The sequence below is a fragment of the Candida albicans genome, chromosome R, assembly GCF_000182965.3.
Source record: "Candida albicans SC5314 chromosome R, complete sequence".
Lineage (NCBI taxonomy): Eukaryota > Fungi > Ascomycota > Pichiomycetes > Serinales > Debaryomycetaceae > Candida > Candida albicans.
This window is the reverse complement of record NC_032096.1, coordinates 2179157-2204158: the sequence shown is the minus strand read 5'-3', so window position 1 is coordinate 2204158 and position 25002 is coordinate 2179157. Positions and strand designations below refer to the sequence as shown.

General features: G+C 34.8%; 13 protein-coding genes across 13 annotated transcripts, besides 1 other annotated feature; 3 read left to right on the top strand and 10 right to left on the bottom strand. All coding sequences in view use genetic code 12, as the record gives it.

The window, feature by feature from the left end:
- Positions 1–2208: 2208 nt before the first annotated feature.
- On the bottom strand, positions 2209–2583 carry PGA11 (Pga11p; the record flags this gene model as incomplete). The annotated part of the gene is made up of 1 exon (XM_714277.1): positions 2209–2583. The coding sequence occupies one exon, from the start codon at positions 2581–2583 to the stop codon at positions 2209–2211; it is 375 nt and encodes a 124-aa protein (XP_719370.1).
- Positions 2584–4239: 1656 nt separating this feature from the next.
- Positions 4240–4635, bottom strand: CAALFM_CR10320WA (uncharacterized protein; the record flags this gene model as incomplete). Its single annotated transcript, XM_714276.1, has 1 exon — positions 4240–4635. The coding sequence occupies one exon, from the start codon at positions 4633–4635 to the stop codon at positions 4240–4242; it is 396 nt and encodes a 131-aa protein (XP_719369.1).
- A 1560-nt stretch (positions 4636–6195) lies between these two features.
- Positions 6196–6687, bottom strand: CAALFM_CR10310WA (uncharacterized protein; the record flags this gene model as incomplete). Its single annotated transcript, XM_714275.1, has 1 exon — positions 6196–6687. The coding sequence occupies one exon, from the start codon at positions 6685–6687 to the stop codon at positions 6196–6198; it is 492 nt and encodes a 163-aa protein (XP_719368.1).
- A 1027-nt stretch (positions 6688–7714) lies between these two features.
- PUP1 (proteasome core particle subunit beta 2) lies at positions 7715–8533 on the bottom strand (the record flags this gene model as incomplete). The annotated part of the gene is made up of 1 exon (XM_714274.1): positions 7715–8533. One exon carries the CDS (start codon positions 8531–8533, stop codon positions 7715–7717), a length of 819 nt encoding a protein of 272 aa, XP_719367.1.
- A 403-nt stretch (positions 8534–8936) lies between these two features.
- CAALFM_CR10290CA (uncharacterized protein) lies at positions 8937–12761 on the top strand (the record flags this gene model as incomplete). Its single annotated transcript, XM_714273.1, has 1 exon — positions 8937–12761. The coding sequence occupies one exon, from the start codon at positions 8937–8939 to the stop codon at positions 12759–12761; it is 3825 nt and encodes a 1274-aa protein (XP_719366.1).
- Positions 12762–12837: 76 nt separating this feature from the next.
- Positions 12838–13164, bottom strand: CAALFM_CR10280WA (uncharacterized protein; the record flags this gene model as incomplete). The annotated part of the gene is made up of 1 exon (XM_714272.1): positions 12838–13164. The coding sequence occupies one exon, from the start codon at positions 13162–13164 to the stop codon at positions 12838–12840; it is 327 nt and encodes a 108-aa protein (XP_719365.1).
- A 663-nt stretch (positions 13165–13827) lies between these two features.
- AHA1 (Aha1p) lies at positions 13828–14868 on the top strand (the record flags this gene model as incomplete). The annotated part of the gene is made up of 1 exon (XM_714271.1): positions 13828–14868. The coding sequence occupies one exon, from the start codon at positions 13828–13830 to the stop codon at positions 14866–14868; it is 1041 nt and encodes a 346-aa protein (XP_719364.1).
- A 60-nt stretch (positions 14869–14928) lies between these two features.
- Positions 14929–15744, bottom strand: CAALFM_CR10260WA (21S rRNA (uridine2791-2'-O) methyltransferase; the record flags this gene model as incomplete). The annotated part of the gene is made up of 1 exon (XM_714270.1): positions 14929–15744. One exon carries the CDS (start codon positions 15742–15744, stop codon positions 14929–14931), a length of 816 nt encoding a protein of 271 aa, XP_719363.1.
- Positions 15745–16460: 716 nt separating this feature from the next.
- FDH3 (bifunctional alcohol dehydrogenase/S-(hydroxymethyl)glutathione dehydrogenase) lies at positions 16461–17810 on the top strand (the record flags this gene model as incomplete). Its single annotated transcript, XM_019475578.1, has 2 exons — positions 16461–16484; positions 16689–17810. 2 exons carry the CDS (start codon positions 16461–16463, stop codon positions 17808–17810), a joined length of 1146 nt encoding a protein of 381 aa, XP_019331123.1.
- A 116-nt stretch (positions 17811–17926) lies between these two features.
- On the bottom strand, positions 17927–19837 carry UTP5 (Utp5p; the record flags this gene model as incomplete). Its single annotated transcript, XM_714268.2, has 1 exon — positions 17927–19837. One exon carries the CDS (start codon positions 19835–19837, stop codon positions 17927–17929), a length of 1911 nt encoding a protein of 636 aa, XP_719361.2.
- A 236-nt stretch (positions 19838–20073) lies between these two features.
- CAALFM_CR10230WA (uncharacterized protein) lies at positions 20074–21393 on the bottom strand (the record flags this gene model as incomplete). The annotated part of the gene is made up of 1 exon (XM_714267.1): positions 20074–21393. One exon carries the CDS (start codon positions 21391–21393, stop codon positions 20074–20076), a length of 1320 nt encoding a protein of 439 aa, XP_719360.1.
- A 135-nt stretch (positions 21394–21528) lies between these two features.
- Positions 21529–21998: a long terminal repeat ((eta-Ra) Solo copy of the long terminal repeat (LTR) associated with the transposon Tca11; about 470 bp long, 13 copies per genome).
- Positions 21999–22306: 308 nt separating this feature from the next.
- PGA12 (Pga12p) lies at positions 22307–23254 on the bottom strand (the record flags this gene model as incomplete). The annotated part of the gene is made up of 1 exon (XM_714266.1): positions 22307–23254. One exon carries the CDS (start codon positions 23252–23254, stop codon positions 22307–22309), a length of 948 nt encoding a protein of 315 aa, XP_719359.1.
- A 533-nt stretch (positions 23255–23787) lies between these two features.
- CAALFM_CR10200WA (uncharacterized protein) lies at positions 23788–24771 on the bottom strand (the record flags this gene model as incomplete). Its single annotated transcript, XM_714265.1, has 1 exon — positions 23788–24771. The coding sequence occupies one exon, from the start codon at positions 24769–24771 to the stop codon at positions 23788–23790; it is 984 nt and encodes a 327-aa protein (XP_719358.1).
- Between the last annotated feature and the right edge of the window lie 231 nt (positions 24772–25002).

The following is a 25002-nucleotide window of genomic DNA, read 5'->3' as shown; positions in this document are numbered from 1 at the left end:
GGGGTATTGTCACGCTATTCTTAGTATTCTGTGAGTTGCTGTATTATTTAATTTGAATCTGGAATTTTGTTTACGTTGGATTTGGAATAAACTTAAATCAACTTCTAACAAATTCAAGCTTTTAATTTTTTTTTTCGTAATTTTCTAAATTCAGCTTAAAAAAGAAAGCTGGCCCTCTATTGGACAACAATAGGTCCGTGCTGTCATTATTGACAGAACTACCCTTCATCTATTGCTAATGGTGTTTGACATTTTAGTTATAAAGCACAATCTATAGATGCAAATTAGACTAAACATATCTAAAACCGTTATTGCACACTATTGTTGGTTCTTTAGTCATCTATTGAAACTGAATTTTTCACCTTTTTCTTAATGACAACGAACCAACTTTATTCTTGTTTTCTTTAATTTGGTAAATACCTAAGTATCTGTATGAACTAAAATACAACGACGACAGCAACTTAAAGGGAAAATTTATTTTTAGCAATTACGCGAGTTTGCCATCAGTAAGTAAGACCCCTCCACGACTACTACTTACTACCAATCCCCATCAGCCATAATTAAGCCACTTCACACATACTCACACACACACAAAAAAAAACAATCGACTACATGCGAGACAATTCACGTCATAAAAACAAACTGTAAATCACCTAATTATTTCCATCTGTCTATCTTGATAAACCTTTTGACTTCTTGGCCTTCATTTAATAACCAATCATCATCTTTAATCTAGTATTAGTATTAGTGGTAATATATTATTGTGTGTGGGTGTTCCTACAATTGAAATTTGTGAAATAACAAAGTTCATGTTACCATCTTGTGTTGTGTACGAATTGGTGACAAAAATACACTGTATACCACAAAGCTATATGCATAGTGGTTATATAGGATTGGTACTAAACTGGCCAGGACACTACGTGGACTGACTAGCTCGGATGAAAAAACTTACATTCGACAACAAGCTAGGAGTTAGTTTCCACTCCATAAACGGATGTAAGGGAGGTGGGTAACTATCTACAATTTTATACTTGAATATAACATATTTTATATTTAATTGATATTGCTATTTAGTTTGTGCTCAGAATAGACCCGCTATTTCAAACTGAATACTATATTACGTTCCCAAAGATAATTTGTGTTGTCTGCGAAAGAAATTCAGAGGATCCGACCCAACATCACTAGTATGTGAGAGAGAGAGAGAACAAGAGAAAAAATATAATTATTCTTATATATCACTTTTCTTTCTTAAGGAAGTTAATTCACTAGTATACTACTATTGGTTACTAGTGTCATTATACATGAGTTGGAGGGTGTGCGGATCATTACAATACTATTTCATATAATTACTAAGATTGATTCCATTTGGCAGAGCAGACTTGACCGGCTTTTCATAGTGAAATAAATACTGGTACCACAATAGACTTCTTGGTGTAATATACATTTTTACTGTTAATTGGTCAACAGCAGGTTAAGTTTGCGTAATTATATCAATGGCACAATTGCACAACTGACTCACTCACTCACTCACTCACTGGCTAAATAGACTAGCTAAGATTCTGCAATTGTGGTCCAATGGCTTAGGATAGGGTATCCTCGGGAACTCAATTAGTTTTTTGTTTCTTTTGCTTTTTTGGGCCAATAAGAATCATGCTTTGTCAAAAAACAAAATAATAATAAGCTTGAAATGCCGGGAAAGAAAAATTTTCAGCCACGAAATTGTTCTCCAATAATGAAATGAAATAAATCATTGGTGTAAATTTCTTCATGGCATTGTCATTTGTTCACAAAAAACTTTACACTAACCGTTATCTATTCATGAATTTGTTAACTCTGTTGCTCAACACGTAAAAGTTGAATGAATAAAGAGTAGTAACATATAGTTTACAAGTACGGTAAAATAAAAGAAGAAAGTGGAAAAGAGAAAGGAGAAATCACCCAAACTAAATCGTAAATGACACCCTTTTTTGAAGTTTATGCAGAAGCAAATGAAGTACAAAACTTGCATCCAAGGAAACACAAACTACAATTCAAAAGAAATTTCAACTTTACATGTTCGCCAATAACATACATACCAGAATCAAGGAATGATAAAAATGATCATTACAAGGTAATGCCCCCCTTTCCTCGCTCCCAAACTTATCTATTTATCAATGATGGGGGTATACATATTTCTAAAACAAATTAAATTGAGTCTCATATCACCTCTTATAAACCTCCTAAAATACCAGAGAAAAGGTTTCCAACACCGCCAGCAGCACCACTACCACCACTACCACCATTTCCACCACTACCACCACCTGGAGCTAAGATGCCTTTAATTGGACTAGCGATGGTTTTAGTAAGTGAATCGACGGTAGCAGCAAGGAATCCACCGAGACCTTGGTTACCAAAACTGTTACCATCACCAAATAAACCAGCGGTAGGTTGATTATTATCTTGTAATTCAGCACCAGTAGAGCCACCTTCACGTTTGGAACGAGTGGCAGCAACAGCACCTAATACTTCTTGTTGATCATTGATTGGGGCAGCAACGGCCATTGTGGAAGCTAAGGCTAAAGCAGTAACAAATTGAAACTTCATTATGTATATGTGTGGGGGTATTAAGAATAAATGGAGTTGGATGAAAAGAACAAGAGGGAAAAGAGTAACAAATAAATTTGAATGGGATTTTGGTTTCTATTTATACGTAGGGTTAATCAATAGTTATTCTTCGTTCAACCCTTTGGTTTTGAAATTTATTTTTCTTTATTATTATGTCCATAATTTTGTAGTAATACTTAATAGTGGTAGCGATAGTAAGTAAATATTAAAGATTGCAAAAAACAGACAAACAAAACCAGAACAAAAATAAAAACAAAGGGATCTTCGCAACAAACATTCTTAGATCAATCAAACTTTTGACACCGAAAAAAAAAGAATGTTTGTTTGTGAACTTTTTTTTTTTTTCTCCACCAAGAATGTGTTTTACAATATAATTTAACTTAACTTAAACCCCAGCCAGGAGAAAAAAAACAACCTCAACGCGTAAGAAATCTTCATCTCATACAATACAACAAACGCTGATCCAACCAATAAATATTACTATTTCATATGAAATAGATCTCCCAAAAAAACATTCTGAATCGGTGTTACTCTCTACTAAACTAGCCTATCTTTCCCTTTTATTTTGATTGGGCAACTGTGGTGGTGTCGGTGATCTTGTATACGATTACAAAAAAGCTCAACACAACCCAATTCAATTCCCCCAATTTTAAATTCGAAACAAATATGTTTTCGATCACGATTAGAACATAACAGTAACCAAGATTTACAACGACTAAAAGACAACATAATTTCAGACTCTTTATAATACATAGACAGGGATTGGTCAATTGATCAGTAGTTGTAGAAGATATTTACGTCGTGGCTAAAATACATTATTGAAGTGTAGGAGAGTTCGTTATATCTTATGTATCACTAACAACTATGTATTGTTACTGCAACAAGCAATAATTTTAAATGCAATTGAGCTTACAAATAAGAGATGTGAGCCATGTGGTTGATCATTTACTGATTATAAATGGTAATATGGTGTGAAAGGTAATTTTCGTAATTTTTTCAACAAATTTTATCAAGTAAATATTTACGCTAAATAATCCAGACGTTACTTAAATGATGTAACCTTCAATAATCAAACTATACAAAACAAAAATTAATTAGATGACACCTTTATCTGGAAAACATCTTTTAATTTTCATTAGCCAAGGCAGGATGTATAGCTGTTAGTATTCTTTTCTATTGCTTTTTCTTTATTATGTGTCACGTGACATATAGGCAATTTTTTTTTTCTGGCTAATAAACATTTTGCAACTTTCACAAGTGCAGATAGTGGCATGTATTAAGCAGACTTACAAAAAGACAATTAATTTCAAATATTGCAACTATATTCATTACAATAGTAAGCCAAACTTAATCTAAAAACTAACTTTATTTATTTATATTATGAGAAAAAAAATTTGATATACCTAAGAATTGAAACCTGTAAATGACAAAAAATTTATAAACAAATAAAAATCCAATCATGTGATATTCACCCCATGACAATTTATACCCTGTCAGTGTAGTGAATATATTTGAAAACGGTATAAAAAAATTCTTTTGAACGATAATGAGAATTGAAATGAAATAAAACAAAAATAAAACAACACAAAGTTGAATAAGAAGAAGAAAGATTCAAATAGTACGGCTTGGCTATGTTTAACCGAAAAGACCACTAAACCATGTCTTACCTTTTTGAATTAAGTTGTCGAGTCCTTGTTTCCATTGAGAAAAGTAATCTCCTGAACCTGAAGAAGAACCATTACTGCCACCATTATTAGCTGGTGGTGCAGAGCCAGAGTCATCACATGAACCCTCATCATCATCACCGTCATCAGCTGTGGTAGCGGGGGTAGTTGTACTTCCACTTCCACTTCCAGGTGTAGTTGTAGCTGGTGGAGAACCAGATTGAGCAGGTTGTTTATCAAAACCAAATGACCATCCTGAATGAGCATCATAATTGATAGATAATTCACCATCAAAAAATGGAATAACGGCTGCATTAGCAGTATTCATTGCTGTCAAAGCAGCAGCTAAAACGACTGAAGTCTTCATGATTTATTGTAATTGTGTGATATGGATTTTTATTATTGTTGTCTTTTTGTTTGTTTGTTACAACTGCTTTGCTAATGAAATGATTTCAAACAAGGCCCTACAGAAAAAGAATCACCAAGAAAATTTTGTCAAAGGTCAACCAAGGGGAGCAAACTCAAGATATTATATATTTGTCACTCATTTGCCAATGGTTACAAGCAATGGTAAGAAAGGGGGTGGTTAAGAGTGGAGAGGGGGAAAGGGGCTAGAGAAAAGACAACCGTGTTGCTGTAAAGAAGGTGCTTCAGGAAATTCAAATTCATTAATTGCACCTCTGATAATTAAAGATTTATTTCCTAATTCAACAATGAAATAGTTGTAGACTATGGAGGGAGGAAAAAGAAAAAGATTGTCGATTTTTAATTACATATACAAATCAGGTAATAAAAGAATAAAGAGAGAATTCCAAATATTGAGTGGGCAGAAAAACTAAAATTGAACTTCACAATTTGCAGTTGACGACTCCATACAGTTATTCGGATTACTTGTCAAGGTAAGAATTGATTAAAAAAAAGAGGACTGGAAACAGGAGGCATGCAAGTAAAGGAGATAATAACGAAGCAGCCAAAATTATAGTTGGCTAACTACCTTTCAACCTTATTTTCTCTGATCTATAGATCCAGATGCCTAACCCATCTACAGACACAATTACATTATAAATGATTCAAAGGAGATGATATACTTTGTAAGAGAAAGTTAAAATGCTTTCTATTATACAATAGAACAATTTTCAAAATCATCTTTCTCACAAGAATATAGAGTACAAAGAAGATGAAATTGTGGAGTATAATACTGTGTTAGGCGACAGAGAAAACTCAATAGAAGGAATTAATCGTATATTTAGCAACTTCTTATTATAAAAAAACGACGACAACAAAACGTTTTGCTATTAATTACCAACAATTTGATCCAGTATTTGTGATATATTAACAAATGTGGAAATAAAAGAAAAAGAAATTTCCAATACTGAGGATTTCGCGATTAGGAAATTTTTTTTCTTCTAACTCTCGTTGCACGCTACCAATTGCCCTAGACTTAATTAGAACAAGGGACTATCTTAGTGTATCAGTAATTCACTAAATAAAACATTCAGTAAGTTTCAGTTTTGAAAGTATGTTAGTTTAAAATAATGCTAGGTTTTAAACCTGCTATTACCTTTATTACTTTTAAGTAGACTCCACGTTTGTTTTATTCTGAAGTCTAGTAATATCAAATTTTCTGTTTTTACAGTCACAATAAAGTCTACCTATTTCAAAAAAGTTGCCAAATGAATTTATTACGAGCTACAATCAGAGCTAAGTTTTGTTTATGCAATAACTACAAGAGATTGGCTTTATTTAAGACGATTGAAAATAAATATTTTTTTTTGGGTATCAGTATAAAAAACAAAAATTAAACCTAGCAATATAACAAAGGCGACTGTATCAGTTATTGCCTGTCAGCAAATAAATGAATAAACAAAATGATTTGGTACCTAAAAGATACTTGAGTGAATTGAAACAAACAGTCAGTCAACTCTTTTTAACCGATGAGATTGTGTAACAAAGCACCGCTGGTACTGAAACCACCTTCTAAAACGTTAGAAACAAGACCAATGACTTGGGAAATTGGATCAGATGGAGCAGCAGCAGAAGAATCATCTCTTTTACCAATGAGATTGTGTAACAAAGCACCACTAGTACTGAACCCACCTTCTAAAATGTTTGAGACAAGACCAATGACTTGGGAAATTGGATCAGATGGAGCAGCAGCACTTTGTTGACCAGCAGGAGGAGCAGCACCACCAGTGGCTTCAGCTTGTTGAGGAATAGCAGAGCCAGAAGCAGCTGGAGCTGGAGCTGGAGCTGGAGCTGGAGCACCACTACCACCTCCAAGAAGTCCACCAAGGAGTCCAGAAATAGGATCACTAGAATCTGCTCTAACAGCAAGGTCTTCATTACTTTGTGGAATAACAGCAGCTTGAGTGACTGAAGCAGAAATTAATGAAGCAGTGACGATGTTTGTGAATTTCATTGTATAATTTGTTTGTGGTAGGTTTTCAATTTAGTAAAAAACGAATGAACAGTTTGAGTTTGTGGATTTGAAGACTATTGAATTAAAACTTTATCCAACCCATTATAAATTGAAGAAATTCTATCCTATTTATATTAAATTTTATTAACAGTTTTTAGATGATTCTGATAAACATCTCGCCCCTCTCCTGTGAGTTATCATTACTGTTGTTATTATTCAATTTCAACTGAGTTTTTAATAACTTTGCAAATCTAAATAACCACAATTACCAAGAAATTCCCAACTGATTTACAGCTATAACTCAATTTGGTGTTTTCTTTTTGTTATTATTTATTATTTTGATGGTGACGCGAATTGTTGATAGATTATCAAAACAAGTACCTATTTGGTGCTAAAAAAAAAAAAAAAGTTTAAAGGATCTACATTTTGGACCACCCAAACAAGATTGACAATCTTACATTCTAAAGTGAAATTGTGTTTGACAGCCTCACACTTTACCAAAAGAAAAAATAAATGGGTCTTCTAAAGAATGTTAGCCACATTTTGGCTCACAGCCATTACATGCTGAAACTCAACTTCACAAAAATCCGACCATCAGCTTTGGTGTAATTGTTGATCTGTTATTGTAGCCATTATATTGTTATTGGACAGTATCCGCCTTGGATTTATTTTGAAAAATATCAAATATGGTAACTTCACTTGAACAAAACCGAGTGATAGATTTTCACACATGGAATAAACTCGATACTATCAATATCCATGGTTAAACTTTCCTCTGAAGAAAAAAAGGTTGAGTGTAGTAGCCACTTGATAAAGCCATTGTTTATAGAAGTTCTGTAGAACGTCCAAAAAGGATTTCTAGTGGTGATCAAACTTTAAGCCCCTAAGAATCTACTCTACGAGTTAACTTAACATCTATTATTCTTCCATACTTGTTTCTTTTTACAAACAAATTAGAGGCACTCATATTTAATCTTTAATAATTGCGTTAATATTTTTTTTTTCTAGCTTAACTTTCTACACAATTCTAAGCCTGTGTATCAACTTCCATATTGTCACCATTATCATTGAAGTTCACCACAGTCTCTTCAACATCACAAATATCACGAATGCTTTGTTTCAACACAGCAGTTGTACCTCTTGGGAATTTGTAATCTTTGCATTTCTTGATTCTCACATTTGGTGTAATATAGTTTCTGTACAATTCTGCATCCTTGCCAACTTCCATGACACACACATCAACATTGGAACCAGATCCCAAATCATTCCAAACACCAGCCAAAATAGCATCTGAACACAACTTTATAGCCTCATCTCTAGTCATGTCTTCCTTAAAATTGGTTTCCAAAACAGCCATGGCATTCAATGAACCTGAACCCAAACTCTGGTATTTACCGATATCGGTAGATCCGTGTGCTTGAACTGACATCAAATGGGCTCCAGTTGGATCAACACCAGCAACAATCAAATACGCCCCCAAGTGACCCTGGTATTTGAACAAGTGTTGTTTCAACATAGTAAGTGCTGCAATAACTCTTGGTTGTCTGTTTTGCGATAATGCATGTAGTTCCAAATTAGATGCAATCAATTGAGTGACCATCTCAGTATCCGCTGCAGTACCGGCACCAGCACACCAGATCTTTGGAGCTAATCTATGTAATTTCTCGCAATTTTTATCTGCTACTATTGGACCCGAAGTTGCTCTGGTATCTGCTGCTATCACCACCCCATCTTTGAATTTACATCCAACAATGGTTGTACCAGTGGATGTTGCTTTGGGTGTAGCAAACCCCTTGGAGGTCAAGAATGCATTTCTTTGATAATTGTCAAAATTTAATCCAGGCATTGATAGTAATTGGGGAGATTGAATATGGGAAGAGTAGTGGTTGATGTATTTTTGCCTCCCAAAAAGCTACACCAAGAAAAAAAAAATTAAGTGCTCACTTTACTGTGTCATTCTGATTGTTTGTAAGTTTGCCCTCTCACCAAGAAATATTTGTAAACATTTACACGACTACTGGTTTCATGTAACTAAAGTTATTGACGCGATTATACAATTTGATTTCTCGAGTTGGCACTATTATTATTATTAACAAATTTTTTTTTTTCCTTCTTTACTAACCAAATTCATTTTTTTATTTTTTTTATTTTTTTATTTTTGTTTGATCTAAATTATAGACAACGCTGTCATTTTACAAAGCCACACCGACACCAAGAAGATCATTTGAAAGTGCACTTGTACATAGTATATGTGGGACAAATATAATTTTATCACTCCAGCAAAAGTTCGAGTGTTGTTGGTTCCAATAAATGATTGCACTCCGTCCAATTTCCAACGATATTTACATTTAATCCAAACAAATGTCGGAGAGGTGCGATTATTGGATATCAGAGAGAACAACAAATTGCATTATTTCAACTCTGTAACTTCCCCGCAAGGAAGAATCTTCCCAGAGTTTATTACCAGCTCCATTGATAACGAATTGATTTTCCTTCATGATTTTGATCCATTTAGAAAAACATTCATAGTGCTAGGGGTGGGACCATATGGGCAAGATCCTTCGACGGCATTAGTTGAATTGAAAAAGAAATATAACACTGCCATTGTTCACAATGTTATACTATTTGACACCCCAGAAGACAAATTGAATGAACAAGTACCCGAGGTGTTTTTCCACAATGGGACTACTAGTCATTTGACAGCTCTAGAAACAATATTTTGCGATATAAGTGGGAATTTTTTAGAAAAACTAGACGCATATGCTTCTGCATATGCTAATATTACATTGAGGTCTCCTGTTTCGATTACTGATAGCCATGTACTAACAAAAACTATCAATCAAGCACAGAAAAGATTAAGTTCAGGGTCTACTTCATTCAAGGTTACCTTTAACAACTCAACGACAACATCAACTACAACACCTGGTAGTACATTAGAGAAATCCAAGACTCATTTAAAACATCTAGGCAGACAACGTAAGTTGATGGGGAGCTTTTATCTCTTGGCAGGCAAGTACCATGATGCATTTCAAAATTTTATAGAGAGTTTGACAAGTCTAAAAAAATCTGATGATTTCTTATGGCTAGCAAGCGCACTTGAGGGGGTTGCTGTCAGTATAGTGTTAATGCAATTCATTGGCACAGCATATCAATTACCTAATCAAACAATGAACCCAGTGCTACAGGTATCAAAGATACGAGGAAGTATAGACACGGCGACAGTTCGGAAAACATCTATCGATTCCAATGTTTCTTCTCCCAGGAATTCAATTAACGGCTCAAATGGGTTTGGTTTTAATGCTTTAACCTCAGCAATCCCTGACTTTAACAATTTACCGGTGCAAGAACTTTTGAAGATTATCACTTCGCGGGTTGTGTACTATTTTAGCATGAGCACAAATGATATTGAAAACATGGTTCCTGATATTGTTTACGTGGAAAGCATTTTACGAAGAATTAAGCTATTGATTGGCATTCATTTTTCCAGTAGTATGGAAGACATAGTCAAGGGAACGATTACACCTACACCAAACGGATCATTCCCGAAAATTGAAATCATCGACGAGATTGACAAAATATTCCTGCTACAAATAACTGATTTGAATATTGTGGATCAATGTAGAATATATTCTGCCTTGGCAACAATGTATGCTGATTTAGGATTAATGCGAAAGAATGCATTTATTTTAAGACTTTTAATATCAGCAATTTTGCCTCACTTAAGTTCTGGAGAGCTTCCAGCCCAGTCAATTAAAGAAGTCCTTGAGAATGTATTTGTCTTGTATGATATCTGTGATGAACCTGAATCATTTTCTGAAGCAGCGAGGTTCCATGGACAAAGCAACTGGACTTCCTTGCAAATACAGCTTTTGAGATTGGCTTTGAAAGTCGCAGAAAATTTGAATGACCAAGAGCTATTGTTAAAGTTGTGCACATTATTATTGACTAGATACACACATTGTTTGCCAACTGATGACCAAATCAAATTGAAGAATAAGGTGGATCTGGCTTTGAAATCAAATGGTGGTCTAAGTATTCCATATTGGGATCCTTTTCTTGTTCGCAAAGTCAAGTTTGTAAATTCAAAACCCCGTGGCAACTTAATTCCTATGAAAGAGACATTGAACTCCAATAATTCACTGCAACCATTTTTCGATCCATACACTAAAAAGGAATCAGATAAAGCGTTTGTTCCAACATTGGTCAAAGATGATATTTCTCAATTGAAAGTCACTTTACAAAACCCATTTGCATTTGAAGTTGAGATTCATGAGATAACCATTGTTAGTGAAGGTGCACAAATAGAAACGATCAAAAGTTTAATTCGACCTTTGGAATCAATAACATCCAAACCTTCTTCTACTATGCCGAATGGAAATATAGTTAATAATAAATTACGTGGTCATCCTGGAAAAAAATCGTCTTCAACAACCCTGGTAGTTCATCAAGGTGTATCGCACACGACGTCTACCAATTCTGCCAGTACGTTTGTTCTTGCTCCAAGGTCAATGGAAAGTGTTATGCTTTCCTTCAAAGCAATTTCGACAGGACAGGTTAAAATTACTGGGTTTGATGTATCTATTGGAAATTGTCAAACTCAATTCTTCCATATAATAGACGAAGAGAAGTTTGATCATACAATAAAATTACAAAAAGTGAATCAAAAGTCAAAACAAACTACATCAGTGCTAGACAAAGTTGTGACTAACCTTCAATCGCAGTCCGTTTTGGGTAGGGTTATGACGAGCCTGTTGAGCTTATCCATTATTCCACCACAACCGTCTTTGACTTTATTAGAAATTCTGGCATCAAATGGCTGTTTAATGTTGCTTGAAGGAGAAAAACATAATGTAACCGTTACATTAGCTAACCACTCCGCTCAGTCTATTAATTACTTGACTTTTTCATTCTGGGACTCAAACATCGAGTTTCTCAACAAGAAACTTACGAACCCAAATCTAACTGCAGCTGAGGTTCACGAATTGGAATGGAAGTTACTTGTATTCAAGCCTTTTAGAATTTTGAATAAAGACGTTATAGGAGAAACGATAAACCCAGGTGGGGTAGTCGAACTCCAATGTGAGCTTACAAGCAGGAAGTTTATGAATGAACTGAAGATAATATTGGAATATGCCCACAAATCTGACACCGAGCAAAGCTTCATGAAGAATTTGAACATTCCCTTAAATGTGTCGGTAATGCCATCAATAGATGTTGTTGGCTGTGAAATGTTGCCTGCCATAAGCATACTGGATAATGTGCCCCATAGTATTGGACAAGCATTAAAGTGCGTTAAGAATGTGGATGACTATTGTTTACTTGTACTTGATTTGAGAAACTCATGGGGGGAGAGATTGGAATGTAATTTGAAATATAATGAGTTTGAATTGTCTGAACCAATGCAGGCTGGGAAAACACAGAGATTTATAATACCAATCAAGAGAATCGAGGTAGACATCACCAAGACTATACCTTCGTTACGTAACAAACAATTTATCAAAAACTATAACATATCGGACGAAGAGGAGAAGCATATGAAGAAATTGTTTTGGCTTAGGAATTCCATTTTGGAAAACTTAGTGGGGTCTTGGAAATTGGGCAGGCGTCATGGAGTAATTGATTTACGTCCAATCAGGTTGACCACAAAAATGGCAAATATCTTGTCCTATGAAAACATCCAGGTTCACAACACTGTGCTTACAGATGATGATTTGCAAGTGGATTCCATTGGAAAATCTTATAATTTATCAACTGACCAATTTTACGTGCTCAAAACGACTATAATCAACCATTCAAAAAAGCCAATTAATGGAATAGTGCGTCAATTACCATTTCCAATACATAATACTCCTACAAAGAGTAGTAGTCTGCGTCCTCAACTTTCTATCGATAAGAAAATGCTCGTCAACGGTACTTTACAGAATAAATTTCCAGAAATTGCACCTGGAGATCAACTAGTATTAGAAACCAGTTTTGTCATTATTCAAAACGGTGAGTTTGAATGGGGTACAGTAGTAGATTTGTTCAGTGATAAAATAATTTGTAGAGAACAACTTTACATTACAGCAAATTAAAACCAAGTTACATCAAAATAAAATAAAATAAATTTCATGGCTTATATACAAATATATGTGTGTGTTTGTTAATTCACTATTTCTTAACCCCTTCAATCTTGAATGGCAATGGTTGGGCACCTTCGGATTCCAATTTATCGATATATCTTTGTCTGACCAAATCATTGTATCTCTTTTCTTGGAAATACTTCACCCAACTTGTAGCACAATTTTGCTCAAACTCTTTCTTTTCAGTTCCACATTGTTTATTGACTTTATCTAATTCTTTTGAATCCAATGAATTATCAATATAATTTTTACTGAGACATTCAAAAAATCCATCACGCTTTTCCCAACACACAACACGCTGACCTTTGTTTGGTGCAAATGTTACTTCTTCGCCTGAACTTGTAAAGAATCCCATTGCTAGTAGTTGCTATATCTAGTAGTAGTTGTTTGGATTGGTCAATACTTTAAAGAAACTAAATAGTATAGTTGTGCTTTGGTTGATTTTCAGGATGAGACAATCAAAAGAAAAAAAAAGGACATCTATATATAGCGGGACAACACACCAATAAGACAGTTAACCACATCCTTCTTTCGATTTTAGAAGAACCTTCCATTGGAATGTACAAACGGGTAAATTGATAGCAACTGAAAAGACGGGTATCCTCTTGATGAAATATTGGTGCATTTAAACGTGAGTCAATACATTTGAGGGGAATTACGAAAAGTTGAAAGAACGTGTATCAATATTCTATGGTTCATTGCCAACCAACCTAATCAGTTCTCATTTGGCATGCTGTTTATTCGTCATAACCACTCGTTAAAAATTTGCAACTACTACCTCCTATGTGAAGTAGTAGGCTAAACAAGCATTGGTTGTATGACTTGGTAAGGAGTGAAAATTTATACTGGTACTGCATAAAAGTATATCTTCCTCTCTTTTTGTTCATTTTTCTTTCTAGATCTTTCTACAGCACCAACGGAATCTGCAAAAAATTGGAACAATTTAAACAATTGCACCGAATCGAGATTTTTCTTGAAGTAATCAACCTCTCAAAATCAAAACTAAAACAACATAGCAATGGTGGTAAACAATCCAAATAACTGGCATTGGGTCGATAAAAACTGTCTTCCTTGGTCTGTCGACTATTTTAAAGACAAATTAATTAATTTAAAAGTAACTGATGGAACCAACAATGTACATATTTCTGAAGTTTCCTCAGTTGAAGGTGACGTAGACGTGTCACAGAGAAAAGGTAAAGTTATTTCATTGTTTGATATCAAAATTGTTTTAACTTTCAAAGGTAATACTGCCAAAGATGATAATGTGAGTGGGTCAATCACAATTCCGGAATTGACTTATGATAGTGAAGTAGATGGTTTACAATTTGACATATCTATTTATAACGAAACTGCCGAAAATTCAGGTATCACAGATTTGATCAAGAAACAGTTGATACCTCAATTAAGAACAGCATTGATGAAATTTGGTCCTGATTTGATTGAAATTAATAGTAAAGATATCCAATTATCACAAGATAAGGTCACCTCGACATACACAAAGGCTAATCAATCATCCACTATTGCTGCCACTGCTGATCACCCAAAGAGTGAACTGAAACCGGTTGAAAAGAAAACAGAAACCCATTCAACTTCAAATATTGCAAGAAAAGTAGTTTCAGAAAAGGATTCATCTACTGTTCCTAAATACAACACTACAACTTTGCATTTAGAGCCATCTTTCAACACTTCTGCAGAACAAATTTACCTTACTTTATTAGATGAGGCTAGAATTGGTGCATGGACTCGTTCAGCTCCAGTTATTGAAAAGTTCCCACCTAAAGAAGGATCCGAATTTAAATTTTTTGGCGGCTCAGTATCTGGAAAATTTTTGAAATTAGTTCCTAATGAACAAATTGTTGAATTATGGAGATTAGATGATTGGAAAGCTGGCCATTTTGCCCAACTAGATATGAAGTTAGTTCAAAGCAGTGGTGAAACTAAATTGGTGGTCAAATTCAGTGGAATCCCAATTGGTGAAGAGGAAAGAGTGAAAAATAACTTTGAAGAAAGATATATCAGATCTATAAAGATCACTTTTGGATTTGGAGCAGTTTTATAGATAAATAGAATGTACGTACAAGCAATCCATAAAGAAGAATTTTACTCTATTAACCATCACTTATGATACCTTTTCTGTTGAGTTTGTGGCATTGAGGATATCATTAAATGTAATACCCTTGCTTTCCAAGTCCACCTTACGCCTTCCTACCATATACAACTCGCTCAGTCTATCTTTACTTGCGTCAGGCTTTATGTGAATGACTTTTTTAAACATTATATTCATTCTTGTTTCAAATAATTTCAATTCCAGACCCAGCCAAACTTTTAAAATCATATCTTTCTCTGGCTTTAACTCCAGGTATGCCAAATATAGCGCTGCCGTACAAAGTTCCATGTTACCTATATGATCTGCCAGTCCAGTTCCTGTACAGTCTACCATCATATCACTCATAATCAAATCAAGTTGTTTTTCTTCATCGCTGCTGGTATCTGTTTGATAGTCTTGAGTCTCTCGTAACCTTTGCTTTTCAAAAAAATTTCTAATTTTGGCATGAGTAGATTTATTCATAATATCACCTTGCATGTAGTGACATCCTTTAACTGGAGTTGCCAAGTTGATATCAATACCAAGTATGTTGTGTGATAGATTCTGTTCTTCTAGGCGGTGAACTGCAAATTGGGTCCAAGCTCCTGGTGCAAACCCCAAATCAACGATGTTTTTTGTTCTCTTAGTGAAGATTCTGTATTTACTATCTATTTCTTGAAGTTTGAATGCCGCTCGAGATTTGAATAAACTCTGTCGTCTCTTGTTAGAGTACGTATCGTTGCTGACCAGATCAATATATTTCCGTACATTCTGTTTGGATTTATTTCGCGCAAATATTAGCAAGTTGTTGCAGTGCCGATTTCTGAATTTAATTGATAGACTATTCATGTATAATGGGAATTTAGACGTGATTGGATGAACTGTTGGTGTTTTTTTTTTTTGTTTGTTGTATATCAAATCAGCGATGAGGATAGATAATTTTGTGTTAAAAAGAATTCACAACAGAAATTGAAACGACATATGCTTGGCATGATGATTGATTACTAATTAAGAAGAGACTACAACTGTGATCTGAAGGTGGCAAATAATGAACATATAAAACATCTGGTAAACTATTTTGGGCGCAAATTTTATGATTGGACAGAACAAAGGTATCGTCTTTTATGTTGTATTCATTGAAATTTAAGATCTGATAATGCAGACACTACGAATGAACATATTCCATACTTATTAGAGACCCTGATAGGTCTTTATCATTCAAGATTACATCAATTATTATCTATTTCAATAATAATTCACAAACCTTTATCTCTTAATTATCCCGCACTAAAATTGGAAATAATATCCTTTCGTTTCCCGCGTTCTTTTTTTTTTCTCTCAAATTCTACGCCGCATATTCTTTCCATATGGAGTAATTGTTTCCTTTCAGATGGCGTTGTCTCTTTTGCTGTTGAAAAATCTAACTCAAGGGTATAAAAGCAATCGATGGAAACTCTTTTGAAGGAAAGATCGAGAAAACAAAAAAAAAGGGGAAATTTTACAATCTCTCTTTCTTACTTGTTCATTTTTATAATCAATTATATTTATAAATTAATATCACTACAATGTCTGAATCTACTGTTGGAAAGGTAAGTTGAAACAAACACAATTGACAAACTAGGAAACAAAGATAACTTTTTTTATACTTTATTGGGATTTCTGATCTTTTATCTTTTTTGGGACATAGAAGGGCAGAACCCTAGTAGTTATGAATGTTATCCTGATGATTTCCCATCCTGTCATTCCTTCTACTTCTAGAAGTATTACTAACAATTATTTTTTTCTTAATTTAGCCAATTACATGTAAAGCCGCTGTTGCTTGGGAAGCTGCTAAGCCATTGGTCATCGAAGATGTCACCGTTGCCCCACCAAAAGCACATGAAGTCCGTATCAAAGTCTTATACAGTGGTGTTTGTCACACTGATGCATACACGTTAAGTGGTGTTGATCCAGAAGGTGCCTTCCCAGTCATTTTGGGACACGAGGGTGCTGGTATCGTTGAAAGTGTCGGTGAAGGTGTCACCAACGTCAAACCAGGTGATCATGTTATTGCCTTGTACACTCCAGAATGTAAAGAATGTAAATTCTGTAAATCTGGAAAAACTAATTTGTGTGGTAAAATCAGAGCTACTCAAGGTAAGGGTGTTATGCCAGATGGTACTCCAAGATTCACATGTAAAGGTAAAGAAATTCTTCATTTCATGGGTTGCTCTACCTTCTCCCAATACACTGTTGTTGCTGATATTTCTGTCGTTGCCATTAATGAAAAAGCTGAGTTTGAAAAAGCTTGTTTGTTAGGATGTGGTATTACTACTGGTTACGGTGCGGCCACCATTACTGCAAATGTCCAAGAAGGTGATAATGTTGCTGTCTTTGGTGGTGGTTGTGTTGGTTTATCTGTTATCCAAGGTTGTAAAGAAAGAAAAGTCAACAAGATCATTTTGGTTGATATAAACGACAAAAAAGAAGAATGGGGTAAACAATTTGGTGCCACTGATTTTGTCAACTCAACTAAATTGCCAGAGGGGACTACCATTGTCGATAAATTAATTGAAATGACCGATGGTGGTTGTGACTACACTTTTGATTGTACTGGTAACGTCAACGTCATGAGAAATGCATTAGAAGCTTGTCACAAAGGTTGGGGTACTTCTATTATCATTGGGGTTGCTGCTGCTGGTAAAGAAATCTCTACCAGACCATTTCAATTAGTTACCGGTAGGGTGTGGAAAGGTGCTGCCTTTGGTGGTGTTAAAGGTAGATCTCAATTGCCAGGTATAGTTGAAGATTACTTGGATGGTAAACTCAAGGTTGAAGAATTCATCACCCACAGAGAACCATTGGACAAGATCAACACTGCTTTCGATGAAATGCACGGAGGCGACTGTATTAGAGCTGTTGTTTCTTTATGGTGACTAGAAGGAGCACCTAAACTTTAAGATAGTTAGGACCAAAGTATAGATCTTTAATAGGATTTATTTTTATATTAATATGAGGTATATTTACTATCTATAAAGGAAAAAAAAATCCCTTATTCAAGATCAGAATCTTCTCTATCATCTAAATTTGCAGCATCAGGAATACCATCTTCCTCTTCTTCCTCTTCCTCTTCCTCTTCATCGTCAAGATCATCAAAGTCATCCACATCATCCATGCTTTCGTCGTCGCTGATCACCCCAACATACTTTGCATCATCAATTTCTTCATTGTATTCAATATCACTTCGTTCTTCAAGATCTTCAGCTATTTCTTCAGCACTAAACTCATTTCTCAATGCAGCAGAATCATCCATTAATTTCAATCTACCTTGTAATTCTAATAATCTTGGCAATTCTTCAGCTTTCTTATTTAATACTGCACGTAAGCTAGATAGTTTGATGCTCAAGTTTGGCAAAGAAGCCATAGTTGGACCATGAATCACAAGGATCCATTTGAGCCAAAAACTCACTTGATCAAATCTTGTTGGTTGACGTTGAATCTTCTCACTCAATTTATCCAAAAATGTGACACATGAATAAGGGTCTAATCTACTGATTGTGTTTTGAATAGTGATAGGATCACGATTCGATAACACGGTTTCTAATAAAGCTTGATCATTATTTTTCAAAGATTGGGTTAATACAATCGATAAAGATACACCACTTCTTGCCTCTTCTAGTTTCCTTCTTCTTGATTTTTGTTGTGAAGTTTGATCCATTGCCAATCGCTCTAATTTTTCAGCCAAAGATTCCTCAGTGTCCTCTTCATCCTCTTGATGGTCTTGAAATTCCAAATCTCTGATATTACTGCCATCACTCACAATGGTGTGCCCTTCAGTATAAAGTTTTGGTGCGGCCACATCGTGACCGTTAGTCAAATGTTGAGTGACTTTTAAATTTGGTTTAGATTTTAGCAATACTTTGGCTGATTCAAGAAGCAAAGAACCGGTTTCATCAATCCATTTAAGGGTGTCAAAGAATGGGATAGTTGAATTTTCCAACCAAGTGAATGTGATCAAGTTATCTTCAGTGGAAACAGCATTGATAAATAAATGTGTATCTTGTGGGCTTTTGATTTCTGGTTCTGGACGAGATAATTTAATTGATGCATTGAATGATCTTGAAGAAACACCAACTTGCTTTCTTTTCTTTTTCGGTACAGGAGTGGAAACTTGAGATTTGGCGTCTGCTAATGGATTGTTGAAAATCTCAATATCACCTTCTTCATTAATAATCACCAAAACTGACTTGTCGTCTTTTATAGAAACTGATAAGCTCGATACTGAGGACAGACCCAAAAAGACTGCCTTTGTGGCAGTTTTATCAAGTTGATACAAATTGACAAATCGGTCACCTTTAGCACTCGTTAAAAACATGTCGTTGTTTAAAGCTGTTATCGAGTTTACTGGTTGAATATGACCTGGGAAAGTTTTCACAAGTTCTCTTTGTTTAATATTGAAAAGGTAGACTGCGTTTGAACCAAGCAATAAATGCGGTTGAGAATTGAACATTACTGTAGATATTCTATTTATCGAATCAACAGATTCAATGTATTCATTGACTTTGAAAGAATCAACTAACAAATAAGAATTCAAATCCCATTCGTACACGTTTCCTTCTATATCGCAAGACCACCCAGTTCTAGTAGTTGTTGAGTAATGGAAATCCAAAATTGAGACATTTGCAGAACTAATCAATTCCAGAACAATTTCATTTGTTTGAGGAGAATATATCAAAATACTTCCCTTGGATAAACAAAGAGCTAACAATTGTATTGAATCTGATGGGATCCATGCTAAATTTACTAATTTGTTTGATTTTTCCAAGGTGAATGATGTATTTAACGATGCTTGAGATGAGGTTATGGATTGAACTTTGACTTGATGGGAATCAAGAGCAACCATACCGGTTGCCAAATAGTTCCCCGACTGATCAAACTTTGAACAAATTATTGGTCCTGACATTATCCTTAGGAAGGGGTGTGTTATGGTAAATGACAATAAAAAAAAGAGAAGCTTCTTTAAGAAAGACCTTATAGAATAAAAAAAAATTGGATTAACTTGAAAAAAAAAAAATTGAAAATCGAGATGTCGAGATGCCTACAAAAAAAATGTCGTCGCACTGAAATAGTGACATTACACAAGCATTATTTACATTTGCAATTAACAAAACACTATATATAATCAAACAAGCATCTCACTCATGTTTTTAACTTCTTTTCTTCAGGTTCATGCACTTCCATGTCTTTCGATATTGAAATATTAATACCTCCACGAGATTGTCTTCTCTTCCTATCATTTAAACTAACCAGTTTTGAACAGCTCGGAGTTGTACTTAAACTAGATTCTTCTGAATCGCCAACTTCTTCAGTCTCGTCATCAAACAAATGAGAATTACTGGTGGGCTCTTTTGTTTCTTTCAAAAGCTTTTCATATTCCTCTTTATTCATTGTGCCTTCTTTGATTAGTTTTTTCATCAACTCATTCAGAGGTTCTATCGTTGGTGATGTTGTAATTGGCTGTGGTTGTGTAAGTTGCTCGTTATTATCACCACCACTACCGCCACTATCTCTTTTCCCTTCCAATTTTCGGGCATTACTACTACTAAGGTTCATTGTAGACGATCCGTCAGTGGCACTATTTTGTTCTCCTGTAGATGTTGTTGCAGTATTTATTCTTCCGAACAAAAACTCATTAACATTCAAGTTTCTAGTTGGATCAAGTCCCCTCTCCACTAACATTTTTATACTTGCTTCACCGGTAAGATCCTGTTTAATCTCGGGCAATATGTCACCACATTTCAATGCTGCTGCATCTTGTGAGGTATATTCTTTTGAATGTGCTATTCGACTATGATTTAAAAAGCCTTGTGCTGATGAAAAATTACTTCTTTGACAATTGGGGCAAGTTAACCTTACAACAACCCCATCTGTTCGTCGATATAAACATCCCAAACTAGGATTCCGGATCCCTGAAGCAATTGAGGTCGCCGATGGACGCAACGATGATGTCGTAGATCTTGTTCTGTATGAATGCACAGGTTGAGAAACTGGTGATGCTCCACTTTTGTTGCCATCCAAATAACTGGGGTTGAGTTGTGGTGGAGCTTCCGGTAGTTGCTTGAAATTATCATAAGTTGACGTTAACGATTTTTGAAGTATGTCGAAATATTTTGTGGTAAAATCAGTAGGTTCATTGTTGAGTTTTTTATCATTAGGTATGTCAAAGAACTTCCTTAGCATTAACATTTGTGATTCAATTTTGCCAATTTCATTGTCAGATATATTTAGTTCTCTATGTTTTAGTTGAATCTCCAAGTCAAGCTGATTCGTTAATATTTCTTTTAGTTCTTCATGTGGTATGTTTCGTAATCGATTAATAATGGTCTCTTTTGCCGATTCAGTGGGGAAATCTCTCGATTTCGACGCATCCTGTTGTTGCAGTTGTTCATCCTCAATGGGGAAAGTATTTGGTACTTCTGGTTTTGTATCGTCACTCAATTCAAATTGATCGCTACTCATGGTGGAATTGAAATCACTAAATATGTTAGCTTTGGAAATACTAAAAGAAGAGTGTAGTATTTTTATGTGTTTTTTTTTTGCCTTCGGTTATTTGCTATTTATTTTCTATTGTGTTGTTGTTACTAATTTTCGTAATGTCACACACTCAGCCAACATTACCGCGAATACAGGCTGATCAGGTCAAGTGCGACATCTAGACAATTACTCAACATCTTACAAATGATGCACAATGACTGCAAGTAATTGCCTACGACATTTTAGGGTAACAGAAACTTAAAGTAAGTGTAATAAGAATTGGTGGACACACATCCGTTCTATTTTGCACATAAACTACTTTATTTAAGAGAAATATTTAGAAGAAGAAAAAGAATTATTTTATATTATTTAGGTTTAATTAGAGAAATGAAAGTACTATATACTTGAGAGCATTTAAGGTGAATATTATCACTGGTAAAAGGAGTTAAATGTGTAACCATTCATGAATAATGGTTCAACCTGAGTCAGAGGAATTGAATACTAATGGAAATCTCATAAAAATTACTATATTATAAATTATCTTAAATTAACTGCTGAACGTACGCACTGAGATTTGCTACGTCGTGACACGTAAAAATACTGCATACAGTAATATCCGTTGAAATACCTCGACACTTTGGCAGTGTAGGCTGACTTAGTTACCATCTATAGATGTTCACGTTATTTGTATCTCTTCCGCTAATGTAGTAATATTTAATGTTGCTCGACTTGTTTGTAGGAACTTTAAGAGATCTTTTAAAAAATGTTTGGTAGTATTGTCATTTATTGGAACAAAAACAGCAACAAAAGTTGCACCCATTTCTGATGATGTTTTTTTAAAACACAATCCTAATATCTAAACAAAACAAACTATTCCTACAAAATTAATTTGCTTTCTCTAAGCTGACCCTGTAGCAGTAGATGTGGCAGTTCCAGAAATCAGAGCTGGTGGGTTGGGACACCAATCTTTGAAAGTATCCCAAGCATCATTCAACGGATAATCAGTGTTGTAGTTTTCAATTGCAATTACTACCGGAATAGCACCACCAGTAGCCATGGGAAAGTACCGATGACCGACAACATCTAACAAACAATAGATGATACCTGAGTGTAACACAACACTAATAACTTTTTCATCAGGTGAATCATTAAAAATATCTTGTAATAAAACGGCAGCACGGTAGTCACAATGTTGATCACTTTCTGATTTATCTGGTGACCAATTCTCATCTTGTTCAGTGAAACCGGATTCAAATTCAAAACTAGGAACATAGTTATGAATAAAAGTTTTATTATGACGTTTACTTTCAGAATCAATTCCATAAATTTCACGTGCAAACTCTTTAATCAAAGGAGTTTTATGGGGCAATCCATTCCAAGTAATATTCCAGGTTTGTAAAGTTCTTCTTAATGGACTAACAAAAAATTTCTCTGGTTGAGGAAAATCCGGAGTATCTTTAATTCTTTGATGAAGGTTTTGAATTTGTTGAACACCTTTAGGAGTTAACTCAGCGTCTTCCCACACAACTCCATCACGGCCTGATTGCTCGGCCCAATAACAGTTCCAGTCAACACGAGAAAAATTGCTTGGTGCCACATTATGCCATCCTTGACCATGTCTTTGCAAGAAGAACAATTTTTCATTTGATGCTAAATTGCTAACAACGTCATCCCAAGAATATTGACTTTTCAAACCGAAATTGTTCGTGTCATCTACTTGAGAAACAGGAATGTTAGGATCAGATTGAGCAAAATAAGTTTGTGAAGAGGAGTATTTTGGAAGCGAAATTGTGGTAGCGACATTGAACAAAGTCCAAAGTGCACCCAAAGTTAAAAACTGTTGCATATTTGTGATGTTATAGTTCTTGCCGGGTCTATAAGCTACAAATAAGATTGGCTTTTTGTTAAGGTGAAATTCACCTCTACTTATAGTAAACTATCATTTCAAGATCCTAATTATAATCAAAGTCAAATTTCATATGTTCTAGCTAAAAACGGGGCCAGAAAATGTGCATTTCCGCGAAAAAGTTACAAACCATTTTGTTGTCTAGGTTACTGTGTCAACAGATTGCTATAAATGGCCCATATGATAGTTTTTAAACAGCAACAATTCTCTAATATGGTTTGTATACTATTCATTCTTGTTATCAAACGTGGCCAATGTCATAAAATTCGAATATTAGAGCCGTTCCCGAAGTTTCCATTAATTAATTACCCCCTCCAGGGAAAAGAAAGACAATGACAGCTTTAACAAAGAACATTTAACCGTTTGCTGCAAGTCTTCTACCCACCCAAATAAAGAAAAAAAAAATAACATCCCAGGAAAGCTAATTCTATTCGAATTTATATATTTAAAACTCTACATAATCTAGTACTTATTTATTCAGCAATAGTACTGTAGTGACTAGGGGCACCTGAAATCAGGGCTGGTGGACTAGGACAAATATCAGCATAAGTTTTATCTGGTTTATCCAAATCATAAGTTATAGTCTTCTTTTTCTTTTTATGAATAATCACTGGGATTAAACTACCAGTGGCAATAGGATAATCACGATGACCAACAACTTCCAAAATAGACCCAATCAACCCCGAATGAGAAACCAAACTAATCACTTTATCATCGGTTGAAGTTTGGTCAAAGATTCCTGTTAATAAAGCTGCTGCCCTATACTTACGATGTTGACCAGTTTCACGTTTATTAGGTTTCCATAGTTCATCGTCTTCGGTGAACCCTTTTTCAAATTCAAAAATTGGCCAATTAGTGTGAATGTAAGTTTTATTGTGACGTTTACTTTCGGTTTGAATACCATAAGTTTCTCTAGCCAACTCTTTGATAAGAGGAGTTTCATGTTTCAAATCCTTCCAAGTTAGTTCCCAAGTTTGTAAAGTTCTTCTTAATGGACTAGTAAAATATTTTACTGGCCAAGGCAAATTTTTGGTGGTTTGGATCTGATGAGACAATTTTTCAATTTGTTGTACACCATTAGGAGTCAATTCAGCATCTTCCCAAACAACACCATCACGACCAGGTTGTAATTGCCAATAACAATCCCAATCGGCACTAGAAAAGTTTTGTGGAGCAATATTATGCCATCCTTCACCGTGTCTTTGAATATAAAATAATTTTTCATTATCAGATAAACTATCAATAACGTCTTTCCAAGAATACTTGTTTATCAATCCAAAATTATCACTGACATTTACTTTGGAAACATCGATATCTGTATCAGACTGACCAAAATATTTGGACGAAGAAGTGAATTTTGGGAGTTCATATGATGAAGAGGCAAGAATGACTTGCGGGAATGCCAAAGTAGTAGCAATCAAGAAAGGAACCAACATCGCTAAATTTGTTTGAACCATAGTTTTTCCAAATCAAGAGAATTCTAAAACACTTCGGGGGAAAGTAATGGGAATTATAGAAAACTATTTATATAATTGTGAGTTCTATAATTTTATGGCTTATTTCTATTATTCAAAAAGTGGAGGAAAATTAGTTGCAGTAGTCATCATGGTTGTTGCTAGAGATCGTTGACTGCTACTGCTGCTGCTACCACCACGGGCCAAATAATGTTCTGCAACCGAGAACGCACG